The following is a 13,372-nucleotide window of genomic DNA, read 5'->3' on the forward strand; positions in this document are numbered from 1 at the left end:
ATCGAAGTTTCGATAAGTGTGATAGCACCCTCGCGGCAAATGGTGGCGCGAAAAAAAACACAAGTGTCACTTAGTCGACACCGAAAGTGAAAGCGAGGATCTCAAGGACTTTGTCGGATCCTCTTCAGTCTCACTGCTCCATCCCTCTGTTTCTCTCCTTCTCTCTCTTTTTCCCTCTCCGTCTTGCTCCTCTCAATTCGCGAAGGAGCTTCGGTCGACCGACCGGGAGGAGCAGGAGGAAGTGGTGGAGAAGAAGATGGGGCGCGCGGCCGGGAAGCGTGGGAGAGGTGGGAAAGAGTAGGAAGATCTCCGGATTTTCTCCGGGGGAGAGGATGTTGGAGGTCGCGAGACGCGCGGATGAGGCAAGGGATACGCACACCGGGGTCGCGCATGCGTCCACCACCATCGGCGTCGAGGATGTTCGACGTTTTTTTCAGTCACCGGTCGACGCTGCGTCGGGCACCGTCGTCGTCGTTGAATACGGCCGCGATCGCGCGGCGTTCAGCTGCTACCACCACCGTGCCGTGCAACATCCGCGATCATCCTTCACTCGCGGACGACAATCCACGTTCAGTGTCCGCGTGTTCGCGCGACCGACGTCGCGGTCGATAGAACCCGCATCTGGAAGAGGAAAAAATTACGGACCCAGGAGGATAGCTGGAAACGAAAGAGACCAGGTGGTGGATCAGTTCTCGGCCACGCGCTTCACGCGTGTTCTCTTCTTCTGAATCTGATCGCGCCACCGACTGTCCTTCTCTCGAAAAGAAGAACTTCGCTTAAAGAGCGTATGACCTCGTGGTGAAATTTGCGCGCGTTCATCCTTCGGGAATACCGCGATATCGGGGCAAGGTTACTGCGCGCTCGCTACGTCCCCAGGTGAGAAGCGCAGGTGAGAGAAATAGCGGACAGGCGCGTCGAGAGGTGCACATCTGCTTAGATCTGCTGTCTACCCGATGTAAGATGCAATCGGTGGACAATCGCTCGCTGCCTCAGTGTGGACCAACGTGTGGAGAGCTGGAGAGTTAAGATAAGAGCTCGGAGGAGATAATCCTCGCGAGGAAAAGGATTGACGAGAAGGAATGACGTTGTTAAAATCAACTGATTATTCGCGCCAGTAGTCAAGAACGTGCGGAAAGGGACGGACGCGAAGCAAAGGCGATGAGAATCTCTCCCTGCGAGGAGTCTCCGAATCGTCGCCTCACGCAGCTCCAGGCACCGAGGAGGCCGCAACGTCGTTGAGGACCTCTCCGGAGTCGCTGGAGAAACGTCGCGCTCGAGAGAAACAGGGACTCCGAGAATGTCGCTGCACTATCCTCAGGGATACCGGTACCGATCCGCGTCAAAGACAAGCGGCGGGATCGGGGCCGGAGGGGAACAGGGCTCCGATAGCGACGTAGCGGAGCTCAGCGACCTCGAGGACGACGAGGACGAGGATGAGACTCGCGGATCCGCTGAAAGACGAGTCATGGAAGAAGAGGGGGACGAGAATGACGAGAACGATGAGGATGACGAGAACGATGATGACGACGACGACGACGACGATGACGACGACGATGACGACGATGAGGATAATGAGGATGAGGAGGAGGAGGAAGGCGAGGATCTACCCTATCCAGGTTTCGTTCCAATTGCTCTCAGATATCTCGACCAGAGCACACGACCGCGCAACTGGTGTCTTGCATTTATCACTAATCCATATCCTTTTGATACTTCTCGATATAGTAAATGTTTTTTATAGGATTTGATTTGCATGCATGATTTCATATATGTATATATATATATATATATATATATATATATATATATATACAAATATTTTTTTAACTAATACACATAAAAATATATTTAATAGATATGTCAAGAAATTTGATTAAAAGATTTTTGAAATGTTTAAATAAATTTTAGAAATATTTAAAGAAAATTCAAGTTGGGTTGTCTCCCAGATTTCTAAAAGGTATTTGAAAAATTAGGAAAATTGTTTTTACGAAAAAATGCTTATAATAAGTCAGGAAATATGATAATGAAATGAAGTTTTTTAATAATTAAGAAATTTTTTATCAAATTTCTTCTCTTGACATTTATATACTTTAATCTGTTTTTATTTTATAGACTCAGAAAATATTTTTCCCCAAAACAGAATTAGAATCGATTACATTGGATATCGAGTTTCTAGCTTTTGTGCAAAGCATCTTTGTATATATTTTACAAGCACAGGTTCTCACTTTTCATGGTCGTTCAAGCTGGTGCGAACTGTTCCAGTCGATCTTCATTAGGAATTTATTTCATCTCTCTGGCTACAAGGTTGCGCGTGCGTCAGCATTCACCGTAGTAACTATCGCATTTTGTTGATTTTCCTAAGTTGCTAAGTAATGTGTAGCGGATTATCAGATAAGATCTGATAAAGCTCGATATCAATACATGCATATTAACCAGATTGTCAATAATATTGGCGCTTGTTCTAGGATACATTCACTCAGGATGTAGTTACGACGAATTTAATTTGATACCGATAAATCAATCGCGTTATAACACATGTTATGTTAATAGGTTGATAATTAACATCGATACTTTTTTACGTCATCGGTTATTATATCGAAGATAAGGGGGAAGCTATCTTTATAGATAAAAAAAATTACATATGAAACCGAAAAATAAAGTAGAAACTTTTCTCTCATCAGAGACTTCTTTTTAAAGTTTGATAAAACATCTATTAGATTATAATGATTGATGTTAAATAGACCGAATGGACTTAATCCTGAAAGTGGGAAAACAACGTGAAATAAGAAAACATATTTACTTTGCGGAAAAAGAGATTAAAAAACTTTTCTTCTGAAAGACACTTTGATGACAGAACTACACATACTAGCAAATTGATTCGAAAGATTCGATTATTAATTGATATTTATCGAAGCACGAATAATTGCTCTCCCTTGCGATCCCCCGACATATGAAAGCTCTCTTGGAGAGTACATTTAATCGCTCTATTTTCGTCTTCGAGACGTCTCGTTTGAAAGAATTTACGAGTACAATTCGCACCCTGCAAACGCGAATTTCGCTTCCGCCCCATTTGCTGAACGCAGCATCGCTCTATCTCGCAGCGTTTATCACTGCGAATAACCTCGATAGCGAGCACGGTGGAGGGAGACCGGTCTGAAGACTCCTTAAATAGGTCATTGATTGACCTATCCCCAGGCGAATCCTACACGGCGCGCATAGCCGCTTTTCACAGTGGCACAGTTCTCTCTTCTCTCTCTCTCTCTCTCTCTTTCCCTCTTCTCTCAGAGCGGCTGCGGCGACGGTTCTCCTTTTTCTCCTCCGCACGGTGGCTCTTCTCGTTTCCCTCACTCGTTTTCCTCACCCTCTCGCGCTTCCATTCCCTCCTACGGTTCTCGGCGCGTATACACCGGAGTACCTACACCGTTTGTGCAAGAAATTACTGGGGGTGTGCGGCGGGATGCGCACCGCACGTGGTGATCGGGCAAAGTTTAGTCAGCCGCACAGTCGGAGCAACAAGCGCGCCGCGTGTGGTAGAAAGATTCCCATTGTGCGACGCTGACAATGGGAGGATTTGAGCATTACGAACGTTGCGGGGCCCCGAAACCTGTTTCGTCGCTTTTCCTTTTACCCGTCACGGTTACGCTCTGCTACTAAATCGTCATGGAAATCGCGTTTCGGAGGGTGGCGAATCCGTGGGTATTGAAACGTCCTCCGATCGAGAGGGAATTACGCTGTATATAAAAATGTAATAAATTTATATGTATATTTCATGTCCCTGAGGTTTTTATCTCGTACGAAGAGACGAGAGAACGCTTATTTTAGGGCGAAAATGCGTGTTTAGTAGCGAAAACGTAAACACGTCGAACAACAAACGGTTGTTGGTCTGGGATATTATTGTGCGATAGATATTTCTCGCAGAATGGAGATGCTGGGTGGTTTTAATTTGTCAAGTTTTGAGATACATTTCACACAAATCGAGTATCGAAGCATATATGTATGCCCTTGACCCATCGATGTTTAATCCTAGCGGATCCAAGGGCGGCTCAAGGAATGCGTCAATTACACTCTTCCTCCAATTACGTATTCTGAGATTGTAGTTTATAACTTCTATAAAATTTAGCTTCTTTCTTTTTTTCTAGATAAGTAAATTTTTAATAATACGAGATTATTCTTGATTTAGCATTAGTTGGATATGAAAAATTATAATAGAATTATATTTTTAATACGTATGAATAATAATTGACTATTCCCTAATAATTTCCTTGTAATTGATCTCTCTTTTCCGTTTTATTATAGTTCAGAACTTTATTCTTGCTCATAAATTTAGGGCTAAACGGCAATGTAAGGGAAATGATTAAATGAATCAATAAATAGCTCTCATATTTCTTTTAATTCGATGAAACCGATAAACCATGAAAATATGTATTTTGCTAAATGTCAGATTACATGATATAGATTGCGTGAAATGATTGCCATTACTAAATAACTATCTCTCTATTTCAATTTGATAGTCTATTTCATTATTGTAAGTGCTATAAAATGATCGAACAGTTGTTTAATTTGATTACAATTTTTCCGTATGTTTAATTAATTCATATAATGCTAATGTTTATTTATTTATGCCTATATTGTTTCGTTTTAGGCATCAAAATTAATTAATTCAGTGTATGAGAGAATTAGAGGGAGGGTAAGAATGAGAGAGATACATATACATATTTGCAATACAGGAAATAATACAGAGTAAAACAGAATGAATCGAGTGATTTTTTAGTTTCGAGAAAAATATGAGATCGAGTTATTTTTTTTAAATTTTTTATTTTTGACTTTAAGATCTCTTTATATAACTTCGAAATCTGGAATAAAACACATCAAGTTTATGGAATAAGAAACGTTCTCCTCGCTTGCGAGCTGACTTATTTGTCACTCTTTAGTCCGACGCAAGATTACATTATACTACTGCATCGGTTGACCAATTGCATTCGAACTACTGATTCTTGCAAACGACTGATTGTTTGTTTTTACTGCATTCGCATATTACTTTTGTTTTCGTTTTCATGAAACGACCAGGCGATGCTATCATTTGCCAAATATTCGACAAATGCCACTTTATGTGAATTTTACTGCGTTGCCATATATAATTAGAACACGCAAATATAATATCATATCATATAAGCGCATATTACTTTGTCGTCTTGCACATCTTTATCAAAACTTAAATTCCACTTTAAATTTTAATATAGGATTTAAAAACAAATATTAAAATATATGAAAAAAAAAAGAATTTCAAATGCAGAAAACTTTTTCTCTTCAAAAAAATAAAAATATAACATAAAAGAGATAATGTTTACAACTCGAACTTTTCGCTCGTATGATTTTCATAGATATTAGCTTCATCTGACACTAAAACAAGTCGTGATTTTGTAGTTGCAATTAAAAACGAAATTATAACTTGCTCTCAAGAGAATGGTTCTCTTCTTCTCTCTCTCTCTCTCTCTCTCTCTCTCTCTCTCTCTCTCTCTCTCTCTCTCTCTCTCTCTCTCTTTCTTTCTTTCTCTCTCGATCTACTCGTACCTTCGCGCGCATTTCCATTATCTTTCGTTGAATTATTTCGGTGATTCAATGACTCATTGATCGACTATGAATATGGGCACGGGGTTATGGCGATTTTATAGGACCGGGGAAAAATAATTAAATGACACTAAAACGAGGCAAACGAGGCAATCATCCGCGACCTCGAACGACGCCGGAAGCGGCAGTCGATCGAAACAATTTGCTCGACTGCTTCGGCCGCTTGATTGTCTATTAACCATCGCGTAAATGAGCGTCGATGAGAGCGAGAGGCATCGATGAGAAACAGGTTGACGGGCCATCACGTGTTGACCGATCGACACGTAATGTGCATATAAAAATCGATTGCTCAAGGTATCGTTCACACGAGGCTCATTGGTGTTGTGTAGATGATATATTCTAGTTAATTTCGCGAGTGTTTACTGTGTTTATAAGAAATCAATATTTTATAATTAAATTAATCATTAATTAATTAACAAAAGAAATTAATTTAAAAGTTCTTTATTAACAAATTCTTGTTGACGAAGATGATGTCTATCGAGTCGACATATTCGAGAATTGATTTAATAAATGCAGAAATTTTTCCATTTTATTGATTTCATTGAATTTTTAATTAATTTGAAATATCGTTTCTCTTGAGCGATTAAAATTTTTATCGAGAATAAAAAGAAGGAATTAATAAACTCTGTCTTTTGAATATACATTTTTTTATATTGAATATAAATTATAATGTGATACGAAAGAATAGTAATTAAATAATAATAAATATATAATTTTATATTAAACGTGCGTATTATCTTTTCACTGCTACGACTTCGTCTTTTCTACGAAAATTTTTAGAAAATGTACGATGCTATTATCCAAGAGGAACAAAATATTATTTTACATTTTATACGAAGATTTTCTTTTTATTCGCCAAATTGGCGAATTATTTGATCCATTAGTTTCCACAATGCAGTAGTATTCCTAGAATTTGTAGACTTCGCGTGCTTCCGTACCGCGGTACAACATCATTAATACGTGCTAGATTTATGTAAACGGCTACACATTGCTGCACCGAGCCAAGATATTCTACTGCAAGCGCACTGCAATTCTGCGGCATTAATTCTTACTGTGAACGGTACTTAACGCGGTCACACGCTGGCTGGAGGGTAACACGAGCAGATTGCACCGTACGATAAACGGTTATCTAGGGCTTCGGGGTCTTGTAACACGTACCCACGTTGCCCGCGGCTCTCGAGTAATCGAATTGATTATTTTCCACCGCCGTCGTCACTTATCTCCGCGCGATGCGCGCGTTAAAACGGGCTTGGGATTTATTTTTAGCAGCGCGCGCACGTGGACCCGCAAGATAAAAGGCATTTGTCCTTTCGCGAGAATAACATAACCGTTATTCTCGTAACGATTTAATTACTCATTCCGGAAATGAGTGATGCCTGTTTCGCTCCTGTTCTTGGAATATCCGAGCGTGAAAATAGTTCCGTCACGGTTGGACTCAACGCGGTATGAAACGCGATCTCTTCTATTCGAGAGAATACATTCTGTTGTTTCTCTGAAAAATTTAAAAGCCATTTAAAAAAAAAGAAGCAAAAGCGTGGACTCACGTAGCGCACTTCTTCCTTTTATCGGAAAAAAATTCAGTGTGATCTGGGAAATGTAATGTTTATTTAAAAAATACTATTTCCTTTATCTTCAATATCTCTCTTTAAATTAATAATTTACGAATTAATTCAAGTTAGCTTTAAGGCTGCTTTAAGTTTGCTTTTTCATATGATAAGTTTTGCGTGTAAATATTCTTCGTAAGATTAGCGAGGGAGCCGCAAAAATCAGTCATTAGCCACGATCGATACATATCTCGTTCGGTAGCAATTCGAGCGAACGTTTTTTTGTTCGACTTTCTGCGGACGAGGCGGCGACGCGCTCTTTGTCTGAAAGTCTCATTATGATTTCTGTCCGGCCGCAATAATAGGCAGGATAAAAGGAAACCCGACAAATTACATGTATATTCCATCTTTTGAGTTTTGTCGTTCGATCGCGACAAATTGTAGCGAATCTTCTTCAGCGACAGTCATCGAGGTGGGACGAAAACATGACGGAATAGTAAAAGACATGTCCCTTGAGGGATGGAGGATATTCAAGATGATTTAGGTCTCTTCAGGCAACGTCGACTTCGTTGAATCGATCGTGCCGTCGAACGACGGAATTTGAAAAGAAATTCGGTCGACATTTCTGACACTGCCGTGGCTTTTCCTCGCTCCTTCATATCAAACATACTGTTGACTGAGCACCGATTGCGTGTCCCGAGTATCACCGGATGTCTTTTCAATCGTAGATGTTAAAGAACGAAGAAAATTCTGTGTAAAAGAGCGGTTGCTTTAATGGCGAGATATTGGCGGTTACATGCATCAGAATTTCAGTTTCGGTGAATTAAGTATAGGTCGACGATGTAAGTAAAATAGCGTAGAAATTTTTTATCATTTAATTTTAATTAGATTTTATCTCGAGCAAGATTTTATTGAAAATTTAAACATCTCATTAAAATATTTAACTAAAAAATTACAAACTTGCGACATATTATTTTACAAAGTTTCTTTCGCTTTACATTTTTCATAGATAATTTCTTATAGATTCTGTGCAAGAAAATGTTCTGGAAAGATAGGTATTTCAGAAGCATCGCTTCTAGAACATCTCATTATATATAGTGGAGGATAAAGTTAATTTAACTCTGTCTTTTCCATTATTATTTTCATTTGCATTTGTTTTTTTATATTAAAATGCGCATTCGATTCTGACGCTTTTTTATTTTTCAACGTGGATAGGTATTATTTTTTTATTGCATTACTTGCTGTAAGTGAAAAGCAATCGAGTTAATGGGTAATAATGAATGAACGATATGTGTATTGATCTAAAATAATTACTTTCTTATATTATGTGTTTTTCTTCTATTCTGTAATGTTCAGATATTTAATATTTCATAGGGAATTAGTATTATGAATTGAAAGTATCATATATTAAAATTAAAAGCTGAATGTTACTGAAAGGTTTATAGGATATGGGTTTACAAAGGTGTGAAACGTCCACACATATTCTCTTACGTATAAGATGAATATAACGCGTAATATAATGCGAAGCTTAACTCTTATCCTCTGATTTATCCACCTACATTAAAGATTAATAATATATTTATAAACGAAAAAAATAAATATCTGAAAAATAAGATTTAATCGAGATGAAGAAAAGGAAAAATGTTTAATGAATAGGACAACGTAATGAAATATCGATGATAAAATTAACGATTATTGTATAATACGTTGCTATATTTAATATAGCTATTAAAAATTCTCAGTGCCATTTAATATCTAGATGATCCGATCGTCAGTTCATCCTTCGTGTAGCAGTTGTAGATGATTAACCTTCTAGAAATGGCGTGATGGGCGGTGCGTGCACTGTGAGGGGATAAAAGTTAACAACAACAACAACAACACGACCCATTAGGTTCAACGAGTAAAGTCTCACGTACATTCAGTCGTTTTCTACCTGAGCGGATATACCTGTCCGATGTATCATCCACCGATGCGGAATGCATCGTATGTGAACTGGAGCATTTATTACAAGAAAAGAAAACAATTATTTCGATATATATTTATCTCCTATTTTTGTCAATTACAATCTTAATAATTACGTATATATATTATACTATAATAATTAAATGACTTTAACGTGTTGAGTATCACGTGTTGAGGTCGTGTTATTATCAGTGTTCGCTGATAAATAATTGTGAGATATATATATACAGGGTGTTTTTTAATAAGTGCGAAAAATTTTAAGAGATGATTGTTTGTTGAAAATTAAGAGGAATTTTTCATATAAACATTAAGAAGTTCTAATAAAAAATTGAATAGAGATTGCTAGTTTTATCCCCTTATAACAATACGGAAGACTGCAAAAAAGATTAATAAATAAACTTTTTACTAGTAGAAAATATCCACCTAATTTCACTTCTTTAACTTGTTCCAAATTTAAGGAAAAAATAAAAACTTAATTTTTACCCCCATTTTTGGAGGAATGTAACTCCATACGGAGGGATGCAGGAGTATATGTTTATATGAAAAACCTCCCTTAATTTTCGACAAAGAATCATCTCTTAAAATTTTTCGCACTTATTAAGAAATACCCTGTATATATATGTCACACTAATATACGTATATAAAATGTAATTAACAATCAAGTATTGAAGCTACATTTATCGCGCCTAATAAGATAAATAAAGGTTAAACGAAATCGATGTGGCAATTAATAATTACGTCACATTTTATTTGCTGCTGATACTTCAAGAGATGATGATTAAAATAAATAATAAAAATTTTCACGCAAGATTTCTTCCTGAATAGTTCTTCCGTTATATTAAGTTTGAGAGCAAAGATAAAATGAAGTAAAAAAAAGTAGTAGAAGCTTGTCTTCATTCTCAGTCACATATTTTCTGTCTTATTTTAAATATCTACAAAACGAATCCGCTTTTAACCATTTCGTTTTAGATTCGATAAAGGGAGTGATCGTCATTTCGAAGAATGTACGAATGTTTATTATCAATCACTTCCTTGCATTAGCGAGCGAGTGACGTTTGCCAAGATGCGAGGGTTGCATGCTGGAAAGAGCTCAGTAGTGGTCGTTTATTGATCGAACACACTCCGTGCACGTTTGTGGGTAGCAGATAACGCAGACGGTTTCTCGCTATCCGCCTGTCAAAACCGTCGATGTGCTAGTTTTTAATACGCGCATCCCCCTTCCTTTGTCCGTTCTTTAAAGATGAGACGTTACAGGTGCTCGCGGCAGTTTGTATAAGCACGCTAAGAAGCCGCTCGCAGACTCTGCCCCTTGATATCGGGCTGGCACGCGAAATTGTGTCGGCGTGATAGATCGTTATTATGATATATCATTGCGGTTTGCAGATCGTACAACGATCTATCATGCGTCCGGCGTGGGTGAGCTGCGTAGATTGTACAACTTTGTCTGTTAAATTCGAATCGAGAAGCGATCGCTTTTGAAATACTTTGATCCGCAACATCAGTAAAAGTTTTAATTGACGTTTGAAAAATAAAGACTTATCTTTTATGTTATTAACACGTCGAATTTCAGATGTTTTAACGAGTTCTTTTACATTTGCTTAGTTGATTAGATATATTTGCTTATTTGATTAGTTATCTGAATGAAAAATTTTACTTATTTATTAAACATTACACCTTAATTTTATTATATCTTTTCTGTAATTTAATAATATCGTATAGTGGTAACTTTTTTAACCGTTACATAAAAAAATATGGAAACGTATAATTAAAATTTATAAATAAAAAAATTAATTTGCATAATTAGAATTCACTTTAAATTAGATGAGAATTTGTGCTGTTGAAGTTTAATTCGTCGAGAATCTTCCGATTTTACGTGATCAAAGTTCACTCAAGTTGTTAATGATTATATTTTCATCATGACATTTCTTCCAAAATTAAATGGAAATGTTTCAAGAAGCTTAATGGCAGATTAATCCGCAGACAGACGAATTGAGGTGTGTCGATTTTGTCGCTTTCATTAGGCTGATTACTTCTTGATTTCTGCCGAGAATATATCTTGAAGAACCGTTCAGCCAATATCGAGATGTACGAAATATTCGCGTGATAAACCACGATCGATTTATTTTTAGTCTACCAATTTCTCGGCGCACGGTCGAGCCATTTATCGCCAGGATATTTTAAAAAGCAGCGAAGGCCATGTATGAAGATAGATTGATTCAAGTTCAAATGTCATATTATGCCCTATCTATTTTCGCGATTTTATTTTTCTCATCTGTCAAAGGTGTAGCGATCTATCCGCTATAATTCGGACGTGGATTATTTTTCAGGCCTATATAATTACACGGACGCAACAAGTAGCGCCGGAAATAATTGCACAGACGGACACGGTGTGATTGCAGCAATCTCTATTTTATAATGTGTCTTACTTTTAACCTTTCGAAAAGGGCGTCGGCCTCGCGTGTATAAACTCGATGTCAGTAGCCTGCTGGCTAACACATTAATAATCATTTGCACGCGATAGTGATGGATATCGCGACATTATCTTTGTCCTATAAATTAAGGGTGGAGCACGAATCGCAATTTCTTAAGCAGGAAGTCGATCCATATCATTGTTTCTTATTCTTACATATCACGCATTCGATTTTTCTTTTGAAAGAGTGTTACATTAGTATAATTTGATTTATCTTTCTTTTGAAAGAATGTTATATTAGTATAATATATCTACATATATATAAAATATTACTTTTCGAAATCCCATCATAAATTATGCGATAAATAAGATAATATTTTAATAATAATTATATTAATATAATTATTATTAATAACTATATTTTAATAAATTATTTTAATAATAAAATATAACAGCATTTAGAAAAACTTGATTAAAATATTATTAAAAATGTTAATAAGATATTAATGAAAAATACAATCATTTACGAAAAAGCTAGATTAAAGTATTATATTGAAAAGATGAAGTAATATATATATATATATATATATATATATATATATATATATATTACTTCATCCTATATATATATATATATATATATATATATATATATCATTTAGTATTTAGAATTTAAAATAATATTTACATGTAATTAATAATTAGATTTAATACTCAAATATATATCACAATTTCATTAAAACCTGTAACTGTTGAAAATTAATAATTAGTAATTTTATGATTGAAACTCATTACATTGTGCCATTTGCACAATATCCCAATTATCGATTCCGATTTGACCCTGTACTAAATTATAGTGCATATCATAAAATTGAAAAAAAATTGTGTTTGAAAAAAACGCATATATAATGATGATCGAATCGTAATATTTTATTCATGTATACTCTTGTCCATGATGTTTTTTTCTGTTTGCACAGAGATTAGAGACACGCGATTAGATGTAATCACGCAACTCTTGTCCAGTTGTTAAATAGACATGTCCAGAAGACGCTGTTTAGGTGACGGTCACTTGGCAACAATAATCGATGTGTACATAACTAGTTAATTTTTATCGGTCAAAAGAAAAACACATTATCAGAATAAGATTATATGTTCTGTTAACAATTAAATCTTGTGTTCTTGACAATCAAGATACATTTATTCTAAAGATTTATTTTACAATAATTTTACCGTATTTTAATGTTTAATAGATAATTTTCACGAGTAAAGAAATTTGTATCTCATTTATTTTCTATGCAATATATGCATATTTTTCATATATTTAAAAATTTTCTTTTATATTGCTTTAATAAGGAGCTATTTAGCAATGTATTATTCACATACAATCTTTGATTAGAAAAGAATATGAGAAATATTTAAAGCGATCTATCTTTTCCTTAATGAAAACTCACGTGGTTCGAAAGGGTGAGCATGATGGTGATCCTTCTTAACTGCATCACGCTCGGGATGTACCAGCCGTGCGTGGACGACCAGTGCGTAACAAATCGATGTAAGATACTGCAGGTACGTACTTATTCTGCGAAAAGTGACAGCTGACTAGTGGAAAAAAGGATAATCCGCGTTATCGCGTCGCGGATTTAAAAAAAGTAAAATTTATCAAACTTATTTGTGGGAGTTCATTTCCATAAGAACGGCTCGCATTTGCATGCCAGAACGGAAAGTGCCGATATCGGAATCAGGATATTTACAATTCAATTAAGCCAACTTACGGGCTGACGGGGGGAGGGAGGAGGAGGAGGAGGAAGACAGCATAACAGCAGCGATTACATAG

The 13,372-nt window shown here is 36.5% G+C and overlaps 1 protein-coding gene across 2 annotated transcripts in view; it reads left to right on the plus strand.

Moving 5' to 3' along the window:
• Positions 1–201: 201 nt before the first annotated feature.
• Positions 202–13,372, plus strand: part of LOC105258278 (voltage-dependent T-type calcium channel subunit alpha-1G) — a 46,578-nt gene continuing 33,407 nt past the window's right edge. Inside the window, exons 1-2 of one of the 2 annotated variants that reach the window (XM_011269444.3) lie at positions 202–1,695; positions 12,993–13,104. In XM_011269444.3, coding sequence (XP_011267746.1) covers positions 1,298–1,695; positions 12,993–13,104 — 510 coding nt within the window. In that variant the 5' untranslated portion in view covers positions 202–1,297. The remainder of the gene's footprint in view (positions 1,696–12,992; positions 13,105–13,372) is intronic. The other variant, XM_011269443.3, reaches the window with a different exon arrangement.

The sequence above is a fragment of the Camponotus floridanus genome, unplaced genomic scaffold, assembly GCF_003227725.1.
Source record: "Camponotus floridanus strain SB8 unplaced genomic scaffold, Cflo_v7.5 scaffold2, whole genome shotgun sequence".
In the NCBI taxonomy this organism is placed as follows: domain Eukaryota; kingdom Metazoa; phylum Arthropoda; class Insecta; order Hymenoptera; family Formicidae; genus Camponotus; species Camponotus floridanus.